The sequence below is a fragment of the Panthera pardus genome, unplaced genomic scaffold, assembly GCF_024362965.1.
Source record: "Panthera pardus isolate Hobbes unplaced genomic scaffold, ASM2436296v1 HiC_scaffold_16, whole genome shotgun sequence".
In the NCBI taxonomy this organism is placed as follows: Eukaryota; Metazoa; Chordata; class Mammalia; order Carnivora; family Felidae; genus Panthera; species Panthera pardus.
The window spans coordinates 111,602,123-111,627,400 of NW_026526721.1; the positions used below are offsets into that span (position 1 = coordinate 111,602,123).

Here is a 25,278-nt window from a genome sequence, read left to right on the forward strand (position 1 = left end):
CTACACACAAATGCCATTGTGATTTTTCTTCTTTAAAACTTCTCCTCACTTACCACTACCATTCCTATCACTACCTGGATACTGTCCTGCTTGTTTTGTTTATAATCACACTTTTTAAAAAAAAATTACTATTACTGGTGCATATTTAAAACTTATCAAGCAAAATAAATTGTATTTAATGGGATTAATACAGTGAATCTCTACATTTATTAAGACCCAAGTTTAGGGAAATTAAGTAACTTGTTCAAAGGTACACAGTAATCTTTGCTTTTAAACTTACATTTATTCAAAAAGAATATCATTGTTCTGTTCCTTAAAGTCACAAACTTTCAAATATAACCTTTGGATTATATTACTAAATAAATAATTAGCTAGCTACATGTACTATTTATAGATTTTCTTCAAGCCAATTAATATATTTATCACTTATTCTAATGCCTACATGTAAGTAAAATGGTGTTGTCATGAAAAAAAGTGCTCCATGGATCCCATCCTCTATGTGGTCATGAGAAACGTTAACTGCAGCATTTCGAAGTCGTGAGACGTATATAAGTCCATCATCTCTTAGGATATCATGTTCACAGGTGATGATATAAGTTAGTGGCAATTTTTCTAATTGGGAATCAGTGGCTAACAAGGGTGATAACCTGCTATCCAAAAGTACTGGATACGAAGAGTTAAGCTTCCCAATAATTGGTTCAGTATATATGTGATTCCTTCTATATTTTTCAGGAAGAAGAGTACTCCAGTTAACCAACTTGAACAGATGTCTTGATCCATGGGGCATATGTTGATTTTCTCTCACTGCTTGGGGCAGTGCTTTATCCTTGGTCAAGTACAGGCATCCCATTTTAATTGCCATATCCCTTGACAGAATCGGACCATGCTCATTTTGTCGGTGAGAGGGCATTAAAACATCCACCACCTGCAAGCCAGGGTAAATTAAAGCTTGTGCCTTAATTTTATTTTTGAATTCTGGATCATTTTGTACCTGAAAAAAATTGATAATAAAATGTGAAAAGACTCCAAACTATACGATTGACGATTGGGAGGTTTTACTCCAATAATATGAGCAGTTATGATGTAAATAGTTACAAAACCAATACAGGACCTAATGGTTATTTCTTTTTATAATATTTAGACTTTATTTTAAGGGCATTAAAATGCATCAGCCTGCTTTCAGCAGTTATGATACACATATACATCAAACACTTACACATGTTTATTCATATACGACCATGAAATAAAATTATAATAATGAGATTCTTAGAGAAGATTACGAGCTATGTTTAAAAATCACTTTTTGATCTAAAGTAACCTGAGAAGATAGACTATAACAATAAAATATGAATGCTCAAACACACATACTAACTAAATTCAGAAGGAGTTGGACCAAGTTAAAGGAAATATTCCTAATATACAAGTTGCCTTCTGGAGAACATAATGTATTGTGATGGTAAATAAGCAGAGGAATTTATGAAAATTTGAAGGGCAGGCAAAGACACGGAGCATTGTATCTGGAGTTTCTCTTTCTTACCAGAGGTATGAGGTATCCTAAGCTCTCAGTGATGGGGTGAGAAAAGCCACCATATATTCCCCATTCCTTCTCTCTTAGTCCTAAACACTACAGGAGAGTTAATCTCTCAAGAAAAATTACCTGAGCCACAGACCAGCTTCTACAACTATGACATCCGGGCAAATGGCTATTCCTGCTGCCATAGCACATGTAAGTCTAGGTATCTGAAGAGTGATTTTGAAAGCCAATCCCCTCACCAAAGTAGGTGACATACCAAATGAGACAATTAACTGTAATCTCAGTAGTACCTCACAAGAGGAAATGATATCCTGCCAACTCTAAAATGTATACTCATTGTATAGTCAGTGCCACAAGTTCATAAAGAAGCTAAGACCAATTTCCCTAACAGAATCTCTCCTATGCCCTTGATCCCTCCCTAGCATCCTCAGACAGATAATTTTCTAGGAAAAAAAAAAGGATCATCTCATAAACTGGGTGGAAGAAACAGTGACCATATAAACAAAAATGAAGCAGAGAGATTCAACAGATACATTCTCAAGCTAGTAAAAGTGATCCCACAAAATAAGTAAATAGATTCTGCTGATTGTAAATGTATATGTGCTTCCTCTTATGCTAATTTTGTTCCATAAGTGGTTTTGGGAGTAGGAACTACGTGTGGGGCTGAATTCAATTTTCAAATATATTAATTGTTTGGATGGTTATTACTTAACTATACAAAGCAAGAGTTTAGCCTAGGCCATTGTTCTTCTTCATCACAGTAGTGATTCTTCCATACAAGCATGGCACATGCCCCAAATGCTATCTGATGACATTCTACTGGATTTAAAACATGGATTACAATAATGCCAAATGCTTGGAAGATTTTACAATTTAGCTAAGTAGAACAACAAATCCCTTGTGATATTCAATAGTAGTTCCTAGACATTGTCCTATTTTTCTGAAACTTGATGGCTGAATCAAATCCTTATTTAGCAATATATGTAGTCTCCCCTTAATGCCTCTAAAGCCACATCTGTCTACAGGAAAAATTATGCAAAAGGACATTAGGTTGGTTTTATATATTTGCCATTTCACAGTGTAAAACACAAGACCAACTTTGGAAAACGGCATGGAGGTTCCTCAAAAAATTAAAAATAGAACTACACTAGGACCCAGCAATTGTACTACTAGGTATTTATCCAAAAGATACCAGAATGCTGATTCGAAGGGGTACAAGTACCCCAATGTTTATAGCAACGCTATAAACAGCCAAATTATGGAAAAAGCCCAACATCCACCAACTAATGAATGGAAAAAGCAGATGCGGTATATACATACAATGAAATATTTCTCAGCAATCAAAAAGAATGAAATCTTACCATTTGCAATAACGTGGATGGAATTAGAGTATGTTATGCTAAGTGAAATAAGTTAGTCAGAGAAAGACAAATTCCATATGATTTCACTCATACATGGAATTTAAGAAATAAAACAGATGAACATAGGGGAAGGGAAGCAAATTAATATAAAAACAGAGAGGGAGGCAAACATAAGAGACTCTTAAATCCAGAGAACAAACTGAGGGTTGCTGGTGGGGTGTTGGGGGGGGGGGGGGGGATGGGCTAAAGAAGTGATGGGAATTAAGGGGGGAACTTGTTGGGATGAGCATTGGGTGTTATCTGTAAGTGATGAATCACTAAATTCTATTCCTGAAATCATTATTATGCTATATGTTAAATAACTTGGATTTAAATTTTAAAACACACACACAAGGTCAATAAAAATAGCCTAACAAATAAAATGATTCTTTTGTGTTAGAATTATAACGTATGTGTACTATCAACATATATAACACATAAAACATACCAGTTGAGTAACTTTTGCTGCCAATGTACCCCCAGAACTATCACCTGAAATACAGATTCGGGAAGGATCCACTCCATATTTTGCAAGAATGTTATCCTGTAGAAAGAATCTGACCACAGAAATGACATCTTCAAGGGGAACAGGAAATTGATATTGAGGAGCTAGCCTATAGCTTAAGAAAAAAAGAGAAAGTAACAAAGCATATATAATTAAACTCCAGTTGCATGTATCTAAGCAACTCAGTTTACCCAACAAGTCCAATAGACCAAATTGGCCCCACTCTGAAATTTTAATCTCACCAGTTGAACCCAGATTTACTACCAACTTCTATTTTTAAAATAAAAAGTAAATTCTGGTATAAAGGTTTTAAAATGTTGGCTCTATGGGAAGATGAGAGAGACAAGGATTGTGTCTTTATCCTCGTAAAATTGCATGTACAATTTTCAGCAAAACAACAATTAGTAGGGGAGATGCTCTGTAGTGTTCATCAGATTCTCAATGTAATTGGTAATTCAAATTTTTTCAGAACCACTGCTGGGAGGACACAAGAGATTTTAAAAGCATCAAATCAGAGAGTAAATGATTTGAAAGTCTCTAATATAAGAAATTTATTTAGGTTAAAATTCTTCAAGATGACATTCCATGTTTTATATCATGAGCACTACTTAGAAACTTGATTCAAAATAAAATCCTTATAATATTTGAGAAAAAATAAACTTTAATTTTAAATGCAAAAAATTAAAAGCTTTGAAATATAAGTATTTAAGTATAGTAAGTTATTTGGCTCAATGGTTGGAAAGTCATTTGTAAATTCAGGCATACTCTACTTCACCCTCAGTATGAAGAATTTTCTTTTCCCATCTCTCCTATAAATTACATAGTGCAGATATACACCTAGAGACTTCAAGCCCAAAACATGTTAGAGTTTCTTGGTAAGTGAGAAGCTAGAAAGTACTTGACATTTGCTAGTCTTTCCAGTATATTTTTGGAAATTCAGAAAAAAATCATGAGCAACTAAGATCTCTCACTCTGACAATGCCTTAAAATTCTGAGATGGTCCCAAATTAAAAAAAAAAATGATTGCCTTACTCTATTCCCACAACAACAGCACCAAGTTTATTTGCTGTCCATCTATTCAGGAAGTCATAAGCCATCTGCCCTGAAATGAAAGAAAAAAAAGAAGAATATAAAAGTGTACCCTGTCAATAAAGAACAATGGAAAACCATCTATATTTGTGGATAGTGACTGAAATATGATTAACTGACGGAATCCCTCTATTTTCACTTTATCTGTTGCGATGTAGAAGGATTCAAAGATATAAGATTTGATGACTACCACCAAATGGAGAATGTCATTGCAGAAGAAAATATACTTAAAGACAGAGTCATGAGAATGCATAAAGACCTCAGAGAAATAAATGTTAAGTACAAGTGAAGTAAGAATTTGGAGAAAAGTGGCGGCATAAACTAAAACCACGAAGGAAAATAACCGGTGATAAAATTCCTTGGGAAATCAGCCAGTGGGTAGGAGTGGGTAAGTTTGAAAAGTTTAAAGAACTAAATAAAAGAGCATTGCAGATTCAAAAGCTACAGAAAGGAATACTGGGAAACATGAACACTTATAAAGTATAAAAATGGAGAACCTGTTTTTGTGTTTGTTTCTATTTGTACTGTTTTGGAGAGGGAGATACAGATGAAGGGAAAGGCGAGAGGCAAAAGGAAGTTCAAAGAAATTTGTTTCACACAACCAAAGGAGTAGAGGGTGAAATGGCCATTTCAGTGAAACAGAAGGGAATGGCCATTCTCAAATTACACAGCTTAAAGAAGTATTCAAAAGGGGAAAACAAACTCCACAGTGTATAGAAATGAGTCTGAGAAATAAAAGAGGACTACGTACAGAGAAGGATTTGGGAACAAAGGAGAAGAGGTAGTAACACTTAGGAGTCAACTGGGATGACATGCTTGTAGGTAGACAAATGAAATAGAAGTACTGATAAACCAAATAATAGGAGGAAAGTAGAGAGCAAAGTAGAGAGATTCAACTGTGCCCGAAGATAAAAATGCCTTTTCCTAGGACACAGTTAGAAAGAAGTGAAGCTGAGGATTAATAAGGTGCTAATAATTTTTAAGGACTTTTGAAAGTCCTTATGTGGGAGGAGGGGAGCAGTGGTGGATTATGGACATACATCCTTGATAGCTCAGGAGGGATAAGCTGAGGTCTGGAAAGAGTGCTGAAGGTTTACAATAGTCATTGGCATGAAGGAGAGGAAGTTACGACATATAGGACACAGCATCTTAAAGCCACATGATGGGGCTGCTCACTAGTAGTGTGAGGGTGAATGCTGTGGGTCCTGCTAACAAGCTTAATTTTGACTACTGGTTCTACCACTTACTAATAGTAGGACTTTGAATAAGTTACTTTATCATTCTCTATTTCTTTATTTCTAAGACTGACAATAGTACCTAAGAATGTGCTTACCCAACAAAATAAAAGTTGACCATCCACCTGATTACAGTAGCATATGTAGTAGTCTTGAAACATTAACAGATCATGGAGTCAATCTGGGTTTAATGACCCAGGCTGTGGGTTCTTCAAGGAAAGGAGCCTTACCATTAGCTTCTTCTATCTTCTGAGTGTCTTGTAAAACATTCTTTGTGTTTTATGCTGTGTGGTGACTCCATAATACTGACATTCTACAAGCAACTCTGTATATATGTTAATATGTATAACTCAGTATGTGTATGTTAGAGCATGTTTGAGTTTGTGTCTGTGTGAATGTTTGTGGAATGTATAAGCATTTTAGCTACTCCACTGGCATTTCTTAAAATCATCTCCAACACTAGATGGGGATAGCATTTATGGGAAGAGCTGATTACACAGTTCTATTTTATGTTTTATTTTAAGTTCAGAATTAGGCATTGGATTCTAAGTCCCAAAACAAGTATTGTTGTATCACAGTCTACAATATGAACTGTATTTGCTACTTGGAAGTTGTAAATAATATCAGTTCTGACTCACCATTAACAATATCTTGTTCACTTCTATCTTTCTGAACCTGAAGTCAGGTCATTTGGTAATCTCAAAGTTAGGTTTTAAGGTTAATAATTGAATTTCCAATTTTACAACGTCAATGTAACTTTATTTGATAAAGTTTTTCGAAAAAATAAAATCTAATATACTTATTTTCTTTTTTTTTTTTATTTTTTTATTTTTTAATATATGAAATTTACTGTCAAATTGGTTTCCATACAACACCCAGTGCTCATCCCAAAAGGTGCCCTCCTCAATACCCATCACCCACCCTGCCCTCCCTCCCACCCCCCATCAACCCTCAGTTTGTTCTCAGTTTTTAACAGTCTCTTATGCTTTGGCTCTCTCCCACTCTAGCCTCTTTTTTTTTTTTTTTTTTTTTTCCTTCCCCTCCCCCATGGGTTTCTGTTATGTTTCTCAGGATCCACATAAGAGTGAAACCATATGGTATCTGTCTTTCTCTGTATGGCTTATTTCACTTAGCATCACACTCTCCAGTTCCATCCATGTTGCTACAAAAGGCCATATTTCATTTTTTCTCATTGCCACGTAGTATTCCATTGTGTATATAAACCACAATTTCTTTATCCATTCATCAGTTGATGGACATTTAGGCTCTTTCCATAATTTGGCTATTGTTGAGAGTGCCGCTATAAACATTGGGGTACAGGTGCCCCTATGCATCAGTACTCCTGTATCCCTTGGGTAAATTCCTAGCAGTGCTATTGCTGGGTCATAGGGTAGGTCTATTTTTAATTTTCTGAGGAACCTCCACACTGCTTTCCAGAGCGGCTGCACCAATTTGCATTCCCACCAACAGTGCAAGAGGGTTCCTGTTTCTCCACATCCTCTCCAGCATCTGTAGTCTCCTGATTTCTTCATTTTGGCCACTCTGACTGGCGTGAGGTGATATCTGAGTGTGGTTTTGATTTGTATTTCCCTGATAAGGAGCGACGTTGAACATCTTTTCATGTGCCTGTTGGCCATCCGGATGTCTTCTTTAGAGAAGTGTCTATTCATGTTTTCTGCCCATTTCTTCACTGGGTTATTTGTTTTTCGGGTGTGGAGTTTGATTAGCTCTTTATAGATTTTGGATACTAGCCCTTTGTCCGATGTGTCATTTGCAAATATCTTTTCCCATTCCGTTGGTTGCCTTTTAGTTTTGTTGGTTGTTTCCTTTGCTGTGCAGAAGCTTTTTATCTTCATAAGGTCCCAGTAATTCACTTTTGCTTTTAATTCCCTTGCCTTTGGGGATGTGCCGAGTAAGAGATTGCTACGGCTGAGGTCAGAGAGGTCTTTTCCTGCTTTCTCCTCTAAGGTTTTGATGGTTTCCTGTCTCACATTCAGGTCCTTTATCCATTTTGAGTTTATTTTTGTGAATGGTGTGAGAAAGTGGTCTAGTTTCAACCTTCTGCATGTTGCTGTCCAGTTCTCCCAGCACCATTTGTTAAAGAGACTGTCTTTTTTCCATTGGATGTTCTTTCCTGCTTTGTCAAAGATGAGTTGGCCATACGTTTGTGGGTCTAGTTCTGGGGTTTCTATTCTATTCCATTGGTCTATGTGTCTGTTTTTATGCCAATACCATGCTGACTTGATGATGACAGCTTTGTAGTAGAGGCTAAAGTCTGGGATTGTGATGCCTCCTGCTTTGGTCTTCTTCTTCAAAATTACTTTGGCTATTCGGGGCCTTTTGTGGTTCCATATGAATTTTAGGATTGCTTGTTCTAGTTTCGAGAAGAATGCTGGTGCAATTTTGATTGGGATTGCATTGAATGTGTAGATAGCTTTGGGTAGTATTGACATTTTGACAATATTTATTCTTCCAATCCATGAGCAGGGAATGTCTTTCCATTTCTTTATATCTTCTTCAATTACCTGCATAAGCTTTCTATAGTTTTCAGCATACAGATCTTTTACATCTTTGGTTAGATTTATTCCTAGGTATTTTATGCTTCTTGGTGCAATTGTGAATGGGATCAGTTTCTTCATTTGTCTTTCTGTTGCTTCATTGTTAGTGTATAAGAATGCAACTGATTTCTGCACATTGATTTTGTATCCTGCAACTTTGCTGAATTCATGTATCAGTTCTAGCAGACTTTTGGTGGAGTCTATCGGATTTTCCATGTATAATATCATGTCATCTGCAAAAAGCGAAAGCTTGACTTCATCTTTGCCAATTTTGATGCCTTTGATTTCCTTTTGTTGTCTGATTGCTGATGCTAGAACTTCCAGCACTATGTTAAACAGCAGCGGTGACAGTGGGCATCCCTGTCGTGTTCCTGATCTCAGGGAAAAAGCTCTCAGTTTTTCCCCGTTGAGGATGATGTTAGCTGTGGGCTTTTCATAAATGGCCTTTATGATCTTTAAGTATGTTCCTTCTATCCCGACTTTCTCAAGGGTTTTTATTAAGAAAGGGTGCTGGATTTTGTCAAAGGCCTTTTCTGCATCGATTGACAGGATCATATGGTTCTTCTCTTTTTTTTTGTTAATGTGATGTATCACGTTGATCGATTTGCGAATGTTGAACCAGCCCTGCATCCCAGGAATGAATCCCACTTGATCATGGTGAATAATTCTTTTTATATGCTGTTGAATTCGATTTGCTAGTATCTTATTAAGAATTTTTGCATCCATATTCATCAGGGATATTGGCCTGTAGTTCTCTTTTTTTACTGGGTCTCTGTCTGGTTTAGGAATCAAAGTAATACTGGCTTCATAGAATGAGTCTGGAAGTTTTCCTTCCCTTTCTATTTCTTGGAATAGCTTGAGAAGGATAGGTATTATCTCTGCTTTAAATGTCTGGTAGAACTCCCCTGGGAAGCCATCTGGTCCTGGACTCTTATTTGTTGGGAGATTTTTGATAACCGATTCAATTTCTTCGCTGGTTATGGGTCTGTTCAAGCTTTCTATTTCCTCCTGATTGAGTTTTGGAAGAGTGTGGGTGTTTAGAAATTTGTCCATTTCTTCCAGGTTGTCCAATTTGCTGGCATATAATTTTTCATAGTATTCCCTGATAATTGTTTGTATCTCTGAGGGATTGGTTGTAATCATTCCATTTTCATTCATGATTTTATCTATTTGGGTCATCTCCCTTTTCTTTTTGAGAAGCCTGGCTAGAGGTTTGTCAATTTTGTTTATTTTTTCAAAAAACCAACTCTTGGTTTCGTTGATCTGCTCTACAGTTTTTTTAGATTCTATATTGTTTATTTCTGCTCTGATCTTTATGATTTCTCTTCTTCTGCTGGGTTTAGGCTGCCTTTGCTGTTCTGCTTCTATTTCCTTTAGGTGTGCTGTTAGATTTTGTATTTGGGATTTTTCTTGTTTCTTGAGATAGGCCTGGATTGCAATGTATTTTCCTCTCAGGACTGCCTTCGCTGCATCCCAAAGCGTTTGGATTGTTGTATTTTCATTTTCGTTTGTTTCCATGTATATTTTAATTTCTTCTCTAATTGCCTGGTTGACCCACTCATTCGTTAGTAGGGTGTTCTTTAACCTCCATGCTTTTGGAGGTTTTCCAGACTTTTTCCTGTGGTTGATTTCAAGCTTCATAGCATTGTGGTCTGAAAGTATGCATGGTATAATTTCAATTCTTGTAAACTTATGAAGGGCTGTTTTGTGACCCAGTATATGATCTATCTTGGAGAATGTTCCATGTGCACTCGAGAAGAAAGTATATTCTGTTGCTTTGGGATGCAGAGTTCTAAATATATCTGTCAAGTCCATCTGATCCAATGTATCATTCAGGGCCCTTGTTTCTTTATTGACCGTGTGTCTAGATGATCTATCCATTTCTGTAAGTGGGGTGTTAAAGTCCCCTGCAATGACCACATTCTTATCAATAAGGTTGCTTATGTTTATGAGTAATTGTTTTATATATCTGGGGGCTCGGGTATTTGGCGCATAGACATTTATAATAGTTAGCTCTTCCTGGTGGATAGACCCTGTGATTATTATATAATGCCCTTCTTCATCTCTTGTTACAGCCTTTAATTTAAAGTCTAGTTTGTCTGATATAAGTATGGCTACTCCAGCTTTCTTTTGGATTCCAGGAGCATGATAAATAGTTCTCCATCCCCTCACTCTCAATCTAAAGGTGTCCTCAGATCTAAAATGAGTCTCTTGTAGACAGCAAATAGATGGGTCTTGCTTTTTTATCCATTCTGATACCCTATGTCTTTTAGTTGGCGCATTTAATCCATTTACATTCAGTGTTATTATAGAAAGATATGGGTTTAGAGTCATTGTGATGTCTGTATGTTTTATGCTTGTAGTGATGTCTCTGGTACTTTGTCTCACAGGATCCCCCTTAGGATCTCTTGTAGGGCTGGTTTCGTGGTGACAAATTCCTTCAGTTTTTGTTTGTTTGGGAAGACCTTTATCTCTCCTTCTATTCTAAATGACAGACTTGCTGGATAAAGGATTCTCGGCTGCATATTTTTTCTGTTTAGCACACTGTAGATATCGTGCCAAGCCTTTCTGGCCTGCCAAGTTTCAAAGGAGAGATCAGTCACGAGTCTTATAGGTCTCCCTTTATATGTGAGGGCACGTTTATCCCTTGCTGCTTTCAGAATTTTCTCTTTATCCTTGTATTTTGCCAGTTTCACTATGATATGTCGTGCAGAAGATCGATTCAAGTTACGTCTGAAGGGAGTTCTCTGTGCCTCTTGGATTTCAATGCCTTTTTCCTTCCCCAGTTCAGGGAAGTTCTCAGCTATAATTTGTTCAAGTACCCCTTCAGCACCTTTCCCTCTCTCTTCCTCCTCTGGGATACCAATTATGCGTATATTATTTTTTTTTAGTGTATCACTTAGTTCTCTAATTTTCCCCTCATACTCCTGGATTTTTTTATCTCTCTTTCTTTCAGCTTCCTCTTTCTCCATAACTTTATCTTCTAGTTCACCTATTCTCTCCTCTGCATCTTCAAGCCGAGCCATCGTGGATTCCATTTTGTTTTGCATTTCGTTTAAAGCGTTTTTCAACTCCTCGTGACTGTTCCTTAGTCCCTCGATCTTTGTGGCAAGAGATTCTCTGCTGTCCTGTATACTGTTTTCAAGCCCAGCGATTAATTTTATGACTATTATTCTAAATTCACTTTCTGTTATATTATTTAAATCCTTTTTGATCAGTTCATTAGCTGTTGTTATTTCCTGGAGATTCTTCTGAGGGGAATTCTTCCGTTTGGTCATTTTGGAGAGTCCCTGGCGTGGTGAGGACCTGCAGGGCACTTCCCCTGTGCTGTGGTGTATAACTGGAGTTAGTGGGCGGGGCCGCAGTCCGACCCGATGTCTGCCCCCAGCCCACCACTGGGGCCACAGTCAGACTGGTGTGTGCCTTCTCTTCCCCTCTCCTAGGGGCGGGATTCACTGTGGGGTGGCGTGTCCCGTCTGGGCTACTTGCACACTGCCAGGCTTGTGTTGCTGGGGATCTGGCGTATTAGCTGGGGTGGGTAGGCAAGGTGCACGGGGGCTGGAGGGGCAGGCTTAGCTCGCTTCTCCTTAGGTGATCCGCTTCAGGAGGAGCCCTGTGGCAGCGGGAGGGAGTCAGATCCGCTGCCGGAGGTTTGGCTCCGCAGAAGCACAGAGTTGGGTGTTTGCGCGGAGCGAGCAAGTTCCCTGGCAGGAACTGGTTCCCTTTGGGATTTTGGCTGGGGGATGGGCGGGGGAGATGGCGCTGGCGCCTTTGTTCCCCGCCAAGCTGAGCTCTGCCGTCTGGGAGCTCAGCAGCTCTCCCTCCCTTTGTCCTCCAGCCTTCCCGCTTTCCGAGCAGAGCTGTTAACTTATGACCTCCCAGACGCTAAGTCGCGCTTGCTGTGGGAACACAGTCCGTCCGGCCCCTCCGCTTTTGCCAGCCAGACTCGGGGGCTCTGCTTGGCCGGCGAGCCGCCCCTCCGCCCCGGCTCCCTCCCGCCAGTCCGTGGAGCGCGCACCGCCTGGCCGCCCTTCCTACCCTCTTCCGTGGGCCTCTAGTCTGCGCTTGACTCCGGAGACTCCCTTCTGCTAATCCTCTGGCGGTTTTCTGGGTTCTTTAGGCAGGTGTAGGTGGAATCTAAGTGATCGGCAGGACGCGCTGTGAGCCCCGCGTCCTCCTACGCCGCCATCTTCCGGAACCTCCTAATATACTTATTTTCTAAGAAGTTTGTGAAAAATATGTCTAAACTATGATTGGTAAAATCTCTAAGATACATACACATAGTCACAAACACAAATAACACAGAAATAAAGTTCTGCCAGTTATATATACAAATATATTTGAATATATATCTACATAATATGCAACACACACACACACACACACACATATACATTTGCTTATATAAGATACACTTACTGCAACTTCCCATAACAAAGGCACCACCATGAATAAAAATTACAGCCCGTCTCTGGCTTTCTGACTTCTTCTTTGGCAAGTACAAACATACTGGAATGTCAGTAAACTTTGTATCCATCACTGTAATGTTTTCATCTGAAATTAGTACTGTTTGGTCCAATTTCAGTAACATGGAAAATAATTCCGCATATCCAATAAGACCCATATTTTCCAATAACGTAGCCTGTTAAAAAAATTTCAAACATTGAATATTTCAATTTTAATACCAAATACATAGAAAGATGCAACCAACATGGAAGAAGGAATAATATAACACCCTAGAGTTCTTGTTGCACATCCTGATACATATACTATTGTTGCTTCTAGATAAATCTTAAGTATGTTGTATTTTGGAATAAGAGTAATCTCGTTAAATGTCATCATTGTACTGTGGCTACTTATTTTTTAATTCTAAACTTTTATCTGAAAAATTATCTGAGAAATAATAGAGTTTATACTTCTTAAAAAAACTATTTCTTTTTTAAAAGTTTATTTTGAGAGAAAGAAAGCGTAAGTAGGGAAGGGGCAGAAAGAGAGAGAATCCGAAGCAGGCTCCACACTATCAGTGTGGACCTCAAACCCATGAACCGTGAGATCATGACCTGAGCTGAAGTCAGACACTTAACTGACTGAGCCATCAGGTACTCCAGATTTTATACTTCTTTATGTATATAATCTCAATATTTTCATGTTATTTCATTGGTCAGTCAATTTTATTTAAAATTTTAGAAGCATCTGGTTATCACATTACTAATAAAGCTATTTCAGTTATTTCAACTACAAATAGGTTATTTTTTTTATTTAAAAAATGCTTGAAGAAAAAGCGCTACTTTAAATAAAACTATCTTTAGTATTTTTGGTAAGTTTTATAACATCTTTGTAACATTTCAAAGAATAGTTCACATATAAAGAATCCTGAAATACTGTGGGGACAAAAGAATATTACAGAGCATTTACAATACCTATATGAGGTGGCTATAATTTTACTAGGTGTTAAAGATCATCTAACTCATCTGCTTTAACATTGGGAATACTGACACCTGGTAAGTCCAATTTACTGACCAAAATGAGATAACCAGTAATTAGCAAAGCAAAATGTAAATCTATTTTTCTAGGCCACTGTTACACAAGGCAGGTACTCCTCTACATAAAAGTACTAAATTATGTTTTTTTATAATAACCCATAAAAATGGAAGGAAAGAAGTTATTAAGTACTAGAACAATAGGAAAAGATTGTATAATAGGAAGAATTTGAATTTTAAAAATGACAGTTGTATGAGGAATAATAAGTTGTTGACATGATATGGCCTTAAAGCCGCCATTTTGACATTGACACTTTAAGTAGCTTTAAAATACCATTAAGCTCTCAATTAAAACATATATAGATACACATATATAGAAATATTTATATCTTATTATATATTAGAAATATATGTTATATCTTATATATTAGAATACATATACATTATATATTAGAAGTATGTATCTTATTACATATTAGAAACATATATTTATATAATATATAGTATATGTCTCTATATAGTACTTATATATTTGTATAACATTATTTATAATATTTATATACATTTATATGTCAAACATTTGTCAAGTAGACAGCCATATCTAATCCATAATATATACTTATCTTTAGGGATTGGAAATAGGCTAGGTCAGAGAGATAATACCAAATTTCAAATTCCATGTTATAGACATCTTTTGCCTTTAGAATCTGAGTAGACATAAACATCCCTTATTTTGGTAACAGTGTTCTAGTCACTTTAGGGAGCTACCAACTCCCATTATTTGAAACCTTTGATGAGCCAGTTGATCAAGGATAACCACTCACTAGTTAAGAGGTGAGAAAGTAAACTTAAGGTAGATTTAGTGCACTATCCTTGAAAACTGGATCTTAAGCAGAGAGACAAAAAGAATGAGAACAATGAGAGATGAGAGAGAGGCAGACACAGAATCCAAAGTAGGCTCCAGACTGAGCTGTCAGCACAGAGCCCAATCACGGCTCGAATTCACCAACCACAAGATCATGACCTGAGCCTGAGTCAGATGCTTAACAAATTGAGCCACCCAGGCGCCCTCATTTTCAACAATTTCTTAATCTTAGTTGAAAATACACCAAGACCTAACTGGTGAAATGATATGCCAAAGTCAGAAAATAACTTCAGGCAACACCTCAGCAAGACCTTGGGATCTTCATACTAGGCTCATCGCACTTTCACTGAGACCCAACTCTCTTGTCACTCATTTATTCCCAAATCTTCGAGAGATTTCTCCAACTTTGCTGGGCTTTCAAATTTAAAATCTCCACATTTTCAGGGATCTCCTTAAAGTGGCATTTGCAATTTTCTTAGACATAATGTTATTGCTTTCTAATGCATATTTTCTTCTATCTGGAATTATTTATTTTTTTGTTATGTGATGCTTGTATTTACCTATTTTTCTTCATAAATATTATTTTCCTTGCTTGGATGCCTTTTTCTAGAAACAGAACATTTTACGTATCTCTTTGAGGCAGACATTTTGAAGAAGACACATTCAAACTTTGATGTCAAAATAGAAAATAACTATTTTTTTAGCTAAGTAACATCCACAGCAGACATCCCCATCTCTTATCACCTCTTGACCCCAATCTCATCATAAGGCAGTCATAAGAGGTAAAATTGTTTCATTGTATAAGGAGATGAATTTGAACAAATGCTTGGAGGTTGAGACATTGAAAGGGAAAAAGTCAATGCTTTGCCAAAATAGTCCTTAGAATGCCTGCAAATAAACATTACATATCCCTTCTCTAGAAAGTTTTTTCAGATGATCCTGATGAAAAGGAGACACTAGTCTAGGAAAGCAACAGAGAAAATGGAGATGCAATGAGAAGACACATTTTTTAGGAAAAATTTATCTTATTTGCTATGTTTGGGGAATTAAGGAGACGAGTGAGTCATTTGACTTTTTAATAACCCATCTGTTGATTTTCATCCTGCTCTCAATAGTCGCTCCAAACCTATTACTTACTTTACCTCCATTTGTCATTTCCTTCAATTACAGTTAGTTATCATCTGATAAAAGCCAGATCATTCAGGGATAAAATGAGTGATGAGGCTCAAGTCATGGCAAGAAATGAAAAGAGATGTTAATTTTCTTCTCTTCCTCCTTACATTACTTACCTATTTTTTTGCAAGGAAACCATGGATTTAAGTATCATAAATTATTTGTTTTTCCAATATCCATAAGCTCTGGATCAATTTGTCCCAAGTCAAACCATTGAATGATCAACTCTTAAAGATTGTTTGTCAAAGAGTGTATTCATGGGATGGAAATATTTTCCAAATTTACCACAAAGTAGTTTTATACTATATTCTTCCTGAATATATTTAACAAATATATTTGTTTCAAAACATGTATTTATGAATTTCAATATTTTCTTCTCAACTTATTTTTCTTGGAGTCTTAAAGAATATACTCATGGTGAATACATTTATGAGTTATTGAGTTTTATTTGTAATGAAGTAGTTAAAATGAAAGGTTTTGATGGCTTTCTTTGGCCAAGATAAAGCTCACTAAAGCCTATCTCTCCTACTTATTACAACTAAAAACTCTAGACAGAAAAGAATCAACCTGAGCACTCTGAAAGGTAAACAAAAAAAAAAAAAAAAAAGAATTTGAGGAAGTCAAAACTGGAAGAAATATTCATAAGAGAGTTTCACCTTTTTTTTTGTCTCTTGCCCTCTGGCTTTGGCCTGAAGTCACACTAAGCCCTTTAACAACCCAAGAGATGAAAGCAAATATCCCCAGAGAAATCCTTGATTTCCAGGTATTGGACTGGGAAATACATATCTTATACAGCAGAGTGTGAATGGGGGGAGGGAGGTGGGTCTCATTTTCTTTTCCTTTCTTTTTCTCCCTTTTTCTCTCCTGTCAGGCTCCAAGGCCAGTTCCATCTGCAGACAGCAGCTTTTCCACCGTGGTGAAGGCAGACATGTAAAACACTGAGCAAAGATTCTCTGCCCAGAGAAATTGTGAAAAAGGTCTTCTGTTATCCAAAGAGTATTAAGGAATAATACATTATTTTTCCTTATTTTTTCTCTCAAAGCTTCACCCTGAAGGTGGACCCAGTTATGTAGAACTGTAAAATATAATGGATGACTAAAACCCTAACTAAAAATTGTCTTTCTGGCCAGAAACACTGGCAAGAGGGAATATCGGAATTCAGAAATCAAGGAAGAAAGGGTGAATGAAATTAACAAATTAATATTCCTTCTGAAATTATTTAAAATATTTATTACTGTTGAAAACAAAATGTGTTAACATATATGGGGGTTAATGCATATAAATACAATACACATGACACCTATATATACAAGTGTCAGGGTAAAGAGACCTATGTGATTGAAATTTTATGCGCTATGAAAAGTGGTAAACTATTAAATCTATGTAAGCTATGAAAAGTTACTAGGGTTAAAGAGATGCATTCCATCATTATAAAAATCAATTTACCAAGGCAATAGTGAAAAATGAATAAACATTTATAAACAGAACTCAAAAATACATGAAACAAAACTGAATGAATTGTGAAGAGAAATAGATAATCCACATAATTATAAATGTCAACACTTCTCACTTGGTAATTGAGGGAAAAAAATAGACAGAAAATCATTAAAGATATAAAATGCCTGAATAACTTTGACATTTATAGAATGAACAAAAATGGCAAAATATAGAACCTTTTTAAATGCATATGGAATTTTCACTAAAATATACCACATTCTAAGCCATAAAACAAACTGGAAGAACTTGAGTTCACAGAAACTATGTTCTCTGACTATAATAGAATTAAGCTAGGATTCAAAAACAGAAGATAGAAAATTGCCAGATATTACAAAGTAAAAAAAATAGTTTTAATAAAAATTGTACATATTTAAGGTGTACTACATACTTGATTTGATAGGCATATACATAGTGAAATGATCGCTATAGTCAAGATAATTAACATATCTCCTTACAGTTATCTTTTTTTGTCTATGTGGTGAGAGTCCTTGAAATCTACTCTCTTAGCAAATTTCCAGTATCCAATACAGTGTTATTAACTGTAGCCATGTTATGAAATATTAGATCTCTAGATTATTCATTCTACCTAACATCTCTTCACTCCTACTACCCACCCCTGGCAACTACCACTCTACTCTCTACTTTTATGTATTAGACTTTGTTAGATTCCATATATAAGTGAGGTCATGTAGTTTTTTTATTTTTCTGTGTCTGGCTTATTTTACTTAGCATAATACCCTCTGGGTTCATTTATGTTGTCGCAAATGGCAAGATCTCCTTCTTTTTTAAGGCTCAGTAATATTCCATTGTATATATGTACTTTTTTATTCACTCATCCACTGATGGACATTTAAGTTGTTTCCATATTTTGGCTATTGTGAGTAATGCTGGAATCAATTTGAAAGAGCACATATCTCTCATTTTCTTTGGAAGAAGGATCTGGAGGAGGGATTTCTGGATCATATGATAATTTTATTTTCAGTTTCTTGAAGAACCTCCATATTGTTTTCCATTGTGGTTCTACCAATTTACATTGCCACCAACAGAGCACAAGAGTCCCTTTTTTCTACATCTTTGCCAACACTTGTTTTTATCTTTTTCATAACAGCCATCTGAAAAGGTATGAGGTGATGTCTCTGTGATTTTGATTTTCATTTCTCCAATGATTAGTGATCTCAAGCACCTTTTCATATACCTGTTGGCCATTTATATGTCTTCTCTGGGGGGGGGGATGTTTATTCTGGCTATTTTCCTATTTTTTAAATAAAAAAAAATTGCTATTGAGTTGCATGAGTTCCTTATATATTTTAGATGTTAGCTCTTATCAGAAATGTAGTCTGCAAATATTTTTTCCCATTCTGCAGATCGCATTTTCATCTTGTTTCTTTTGCTGTGCAGAGACTTTTTAGTTTGATGTAATGCCACTTGTCTATTTTTGCTTTTTGTTACTTGCACTTTTGGTGTCATATCAAAATGTCATTGCCAGTGCCAATGTCAAGGAGCTTTTGCCTTATGTTTTCTTCCAGGATTTTTTATGGTTTCAGGTTAAAATCTGAAGTCTTTCATCATTTTAAATGGATTTTTGTGTATGGTATAAAACTAGAGTCCAGTTTCTTTCTTTTTTTTGCATATGAATATCCAGTTTTCTCAACACTATTTATTGAAGAGATTACCCTTTTTCCATTGTGTATTCTTGGTGCCTTTATCAAAAATTAATAGACTATACATGCTTTAGCTTATTTCTGGACTTTCTATTCTGTTCCTTTGGTTTATGTGTCTTTTTATGCCAATGCCATATTGTTTTTATTGCTATAACTTTGTAATACAGTTTGAAATTGAGTACTATGATGCCTCCAGCTCCATTCTTCCTTCCCAAGATTGCTTTGACTATTCAGGACCTTTTGTGGTTCAATGAACTTTAGAATTGTTTCTTCTAACTCTGTGAACAATTTCATTGGAATTTTGATCAGGATTGCATTGAATCTGTATGTTGCCTTGTGTGGTATGGAGACTTTAACAATGCTAATTTTCTGATCCATTAACATGGCATATCTTTTTATTTATTTGTGTCTTCAATTTGTCTCATCCATGTCTTATGGTTTTCAGTGTAAAAAAAACACCTCAGGTGTCATAAATTCTCTGGGGAAATTAAAAAATATTTTGATTTGAATAAAATAAAAATAAAACATGCTCAAATTTGTGGCATGTAGCTAAAGAACTGGTTGGAGGAAAATTTATTAAATTAAACTATCATACTAGAAATTAAGTCTCAAATCAAGAGTTAAAGCTCCTCTCTTATAAGCTAGAAAAAATGTATCAAAAGAAAACTAAAGAAATCAAAAGATAGAAATAATAAATATAAGGGTAGCAGAGTTCAATGAAATTAAAACGAATCAAAAAATACAAAAATAGTGACACAAAAGCTAATTCTTTTCAGAGAATAAAATTAATCAATTTTATATGTAGACTGACTAAAAAAATAGAGAAGACCCAAATTACCAAAATGAATATTGAAGGGATATCACTACAGATCTTATAGACATAAAAAAGATAATAAAGAAATACTTTTAAAAAGATTTTATGCTCATAAACTTTATAACTTGTGAAATCTACAAATTTCTGAAAGGACACAATCTTCCACAACTTATAAAAAAGAAATAGATAATTTGAACAGTCTATAACTATTTTAAAAATTGAATTTGGCATTGAAAATTTTACAAAAATAAAACTTAAGGCCCAGTTTGTTTCACTGGCAAATTACACTAAATATTCAGGGGAAAAACCAATCTTACACAATAGTTACTGGAAAATAAAACACAAAAGAATGCTTTCCAACTCATTTCATTGGGTTGCCATTACCTTGTTACCTAAATCAGAAATATAATACAAGAAAAACTACAGAACAATATAGAAGCAAAAATTCTCAACAAAATTTTAAATCAAATCTAACAGTATAAAAAGAAGATACTGTATCACAATCCATTGAGTGTTATCTCAAGGAAGCAAGATAAGTACAATATTTGAAAATCAATGTTATCCATGACACTGAGAAAGGAGAAAAGCTATATATCATCTTAACAGATGAAGAAAAAGAATTTGGCTAAACTCAGTATCTTTTCATGGTAAAAATTCTCTGCAAACTTACCATAAAAAGGAACTTCCTTAATATAAAAAGCAGCTACAAAAAATAAAACAAGATCTTATTTAACGGTGAAAGACTGGGGCACCTGGGTGGCTCAGTAGGTTGAGTGTCCGACTTTGGCTCAGGTCATGACCAGTTTGTGAGTTCAAGCCCCTCATCAGGCTCTGAACTGACAGCTCAGAGCCTGGAGCCTGCTTCCAGTTCTGGGTCTCCTTCTCTCTGCCCCTCCCTTCCCCTACTCACACTCTGCTTTTTCTCTCTCTCAAAAATAAATAAACATTTAAAAAATTTTTAAAAATGGTGAAAGACTGAATACTTTTTTCTAAAAGCTGGAAAAAAGTAAGAATGTTTGGTTTCCATCCAACCTAATTCTGGAAGTCCTATTCAGTGCGATAAAGCAGAGGAAGAAAAGGTTATACATATCAGAAAGAAAGGAAAAATAGTCTCTCTCTGCTTTCAGTAAACATGAATATCTAAGTAGAAAATATTACGGGATCTATAAAAAAACTCTTAAAATGAATAAGCAGGTTTAGCTAAATCATAGGATACAAAGTCAATATAAACAATCAATTTTATTTCAAATTTAGCAATGAATAGAAATCAAAATTTAAAAATACCAGTTGCAACAGTACCAAAATTTAAAATACTTAATTATAAATAAAACAAAGTACATCGAGTATTCATATGCTGAAAAGCATAGAACAATGATGGAAGAAATCAAAGTCCTAATTAAATTGAGAATTAAGTTAACTGTCAGAAGACTTAATATTAAAATGTCAATTCCTTCTGAATTGATTTATAGAGTGAACCTAATCCCAGTCGAAATATCATCAGAATTTTTGGTTACCAATATGATAAATTTAAATTTTCATGGAAAGAAAGATGAATTATAACAGCCAAAGAGATTTTGAAGATGAAGAACAAAGTTGGAAGACTCATACAACCTGGTTTCAAGATTACTAACAAGCTATGATCGTCAATACAGTCAATACAGTATCAGGAAATGCTGGACTCACAGATCCAGGGAGGAGATTAATATCAGTCCAGAAATAAACCAATTTGTGCAATTTATTTTTGACATACTGTATAAGACAATTTAACGAAGAAAGGAAGATGTTTCAACAAATTGGAACAATTAGACATATCCATATGCGAAAAGAATGTACCTTTACCTGTTCCTCACACCTAATACAGAAATTAACTAACAATGGGCCTAATACTTAAATGTAAAATGTAAAACAACAAACCTTTTAGAAGACAACATAGAAGAAAATCTTTGTGATCTTAGGTTAGGTTAGGCAAAAGTTCTTAGACACAATACCAAAAGATAGTACCAAATTAAAAAAAAAAAAGATAAATTGGACTTCAACAAAATCCAAGGCTTTTGTTGTGTAACTTAAGACAATTAAAAGGGAAGAAACAGACTAAGAAAAAAATGTTTGCAAATCAAATACCTGCCAAATGACTTGTGTCCAGAATAGGACAATGCTCAACATTTGACAAAAACAAATCAAAGAACCAATTTTCTTGAAACAAAGAAGAGGTTTGAACATACATACACATCACCTCCCAAAAACATGAAACAGCAAATAAGTACATGAGAAGATACACATCTTTAGGAACTAAGGGCATGCAAATGGATATCAATGAGGTTACATTAATTAGAATGGTTTTTGATGCAAAACAGAAAATACTAAGTGATGATCAAGAGGTAGAACTGCTAGAACTACCATATACTGCTGATGTGAATGGAAGATGAGACAGGATTTTTGGAAAACAATTCAGTAGTTTTATATAAAGTTAAACACACACTGTATAATAACACACAGTATATCCAGTTCTAGGTATTTACCCAATAGAGATTGGAATTTTGGTTCACACAAAGCCTCTCTATGAATTATCACTAACTTTATTTGTATCCACTCCAAAGTGGAAACAACCCAAATATCCTTCAACTATTCATTGTGGACAAACTGTGACACATTCAAATAATGGAATACTACACAGCTTTAAAAAGGATTTAACTTTTGATACTGTCAACAACATGGATTACTCTCAAATGCATTTTACTAGATAAAATGTGTTAAGCCAGACTCAGAAGACCACGTGCAGTATGAATCCATTTATATGACACCACGGAAATGGCAATGTACAAGGACATACAGGGAGCAGTGATGACCAGGTGTTTAGGATGGGGAAGCTAATCACAAAGCTAATCACAAAGGTGATTTCAAAGGATTATATTCCTTCATCTTGATTGTTGTGGTTGTCACTTGAATCTATACACAACTTAAACCTCATAAAACCGTATAACCAAAAGAACAAATTTTACTATACACAAAGTTAAAATTAAATGTAAAATTTGGCACGAGAAAACAAAAAACGAGTCTGAATCAAGACTGTCTGGTTTGATTCCCAATTCCACAAATTATCAACTGTAGGTCTTTGGCTGGCTTACTTATTCTCTGTGCCTCATTTTCCTCGTCTTTAAAATGAGGATAACAATAGTGACTTCTTCAAAGTGCAGTTGTAAAAGTTAAGTAATACTTTTCAGGAGATTAAAGTTGGTCAGGGTACATTGCAAATGGTCAACACATTTTAGCTTTCTTCACTATTAATTTATATTGAAAATATTCTTAAATATTTTCACTGCTAGTTGAAAATAATTATAGTGAAGAGCTTTTCAATTTAGTAAATATGTCACTTTAAATCTAAATTTTATAGAGTTTTGGCTCTTCATCTCTCAAAGCTCCAATGAATAGATGCTGACTAGCTCTTTACTGAACAATAACCAGCCACCATTTAGACATCACTAAGCAATGTTTAAAACACACATCCCTTTATTGTTCTAGAAAAATTGCAACATGTTGTTTACATTTCTTATTTTGCAAAGGAGGAAACTGAGCCACAAAAGCATTAAGTAGACTCTTTAAAATCTGATTGTCTTTAATGTTCATGCTCTTTCTTCTACTTTTGACTGTCTCTAATTTGAATATGTAAATGCATAGTCTTATACTTATTCCGCACCATTGTATCAAGAACTGTGAGGTTTGCCTTCCTGGCATATATTTAAAAAAATTAAAATTCTCTCCGGGAATCCCTGGAGTTACTATAATTCAGAAATGACAGGGACAAAATGGTTATCCCTTTAACAAGCAGAAGCTGATCAATTATTAGTATAATTAATTCATATGTTTGTATGTAAGCTACTTGTAGTCAGTTCTATTTTAGATGTGTAATGTCTTAATTCTATTTTGCATCTGATAAAGCAACAGTTGAATTCTATAGCTGCATACTTTCAGAATGTGCTAACACTGATGAGGAAATAAGCTTTGGTTTATTCTGAAGTTTAAGGATATATGAGCTATTCGAGAAGACAACATTGTGGTTTCTCTATAGGGCTGGCACTTGCTCATCTATTATCCAGTGAATGAAAAGGTGAAGCATTAGCAATAAAGAGGGAAAAAATGGCGCCAGGAGTGACTCAGCATACTTTGGATTTTGAGCAGTAGACATCTCAAGCTACCTAGGGTGACAGATCTCTCATCTCTTCTGTGTAGCACACTAGGCGGCCTCTTCCATACACCATGCACTACTCTCCTCTCATCATTTACTGTCTGTTGAAGCATTTCCCCTAAAACTTCCTATTGTCACCATCATTCATAGGCCTCAGGAACAGCAGCATGTTTTGACAGGGGAGAAAATATTTTTAATGAGGTAGATTTGGGTTCAAATTCTGTCACTGTCACAAAAAATCCAAAATCCAGCACCTGAGGATGAAGGGTAGACAAAAGAAATGGTTTTCAAGGTGTGGTCTTAGAATCCCTGTGGTTCTCTGGTTCCCCCAGAGGCTACAAGACATGTGATGTTGCAACAGACTAAATGCAAGAGCATATACAATAATCCAGTTATATTTCATAAAGAGATATTAAAAAGATTTGCAAAAATCGAAGACAATGTCACTATCATAACTAATTTTTCTTGTGTTAAAAATGTATTCAACTTTAATAAAATTATTATCTATGTTAACCTTTAATGAGCTTATTATTATCACCATCATCATTAAGAGAAATTTTAATGAGGCCAGTTTCTAATTCAGTAAATATTGATAAATATTATAAATATAAAAAAGCTCTTTAGGGTCCTTAATAACTTATAGAGTTCTGTGACCAAAAAGTTTGATAACCACTAAGAAAGAAAAAGATATTAAAATAGTAAAGGTACAAAATACACATCAAAATATAAACATAATCAATATAGACATGTAAGTTTTAAGAGAATGAATGAGACGAGGTTCAGGTTCCCTCAGACATGTCAAATACAATCCAATGATTTAATAACCCCCCAGATTTTCCACTTAGACGATTAGATTTTCTACTTTATTCTTATCAAAACATATGATGGATTTATCTTTAGATATAGACTCTTATCAGCAACAATTTTATCTCCCTCTGCTTTGTATTAGAGATTAAATTGGTTTGTTAATAATTAATTAAATTAATTAATATTATTTTGCTAATTTGTTCTAAAAGAAAACCAAAGTCTCTTTCAAAATACTAATTGAAAGAAAGTTTATATGTACTCATAACAAGGTATCCCAGTCCCCCGGCGGGGAAAAAATTACCGTAAGAGAAGTAGTTTTTATAAGAGCATCGATGACCCCTACTTTCCAAGGTTCTTCAATGTTTTCTGGTAACGGTGTATAAATATAATAAGCAAAGAGAATCAAAGTCAGTCCAAAGCACAGAGTTTTGCACCCCATGATATTCTTGTCACAACCTTGTATAGGAATAATTTAAT

At 35.3% G+C, this 25,278-nt stretch overlaps 1 protein-coding gene across 1 annotated transcript; it reads right to left on the reverse strand.

The window, feature by feature from the left end:
- Window positions 1–263: 263 nt before the first annotated feature.
- On the reverse strand, window positions 264–25,278 carry LOC109261281 (arylacetamide deacetylase-like 2). Its single transcript, XM_019439851.2, has 5 exons — window positions 25,103–25,278; window positions 12,741–12,963; window positions 4,472–4,541; window positions 3,383–3,554; window positions 264–991 (listed from the first exon to the last, which is right to left on the reverse strand). The coding sequence occupies exons 1-5, from the start codon at window positions 25,238–25,240 to the stop codon at window positions 389–391; spliced, it is 1,206 nt and encodes a 401-aa protein (XP_019295396.1). The 5' UTR covers window positions 25,241–25,278; the 3' UTR covers window positions 264–388.

Bases quoted from the DNA above. Each gene is read 5' to 3' on its own strand.
- LOC109261281 (XM_019439851.2), bottom strand. From the start codon at position 25,240: ATGGGGTGCAAAACTCTGTGCTTTGGACTGACTTTGATTCTCTTTGCT. The intron at 4,542-12,740 runs GTAAGTGTATCT...CTTTCATTTCAG, and splicing joins CTTTGTTATGGGAAGTTGCA to GGCAGATGGCTTATGACTTC. The intron at 3,555-4,471 runs GTAAGGCAATCA...TTTTTTCTTAAG, and splicing joins GCTGTTGTTGTGGGAATAGA to CTATAGGCTAGCTCCTCAAT.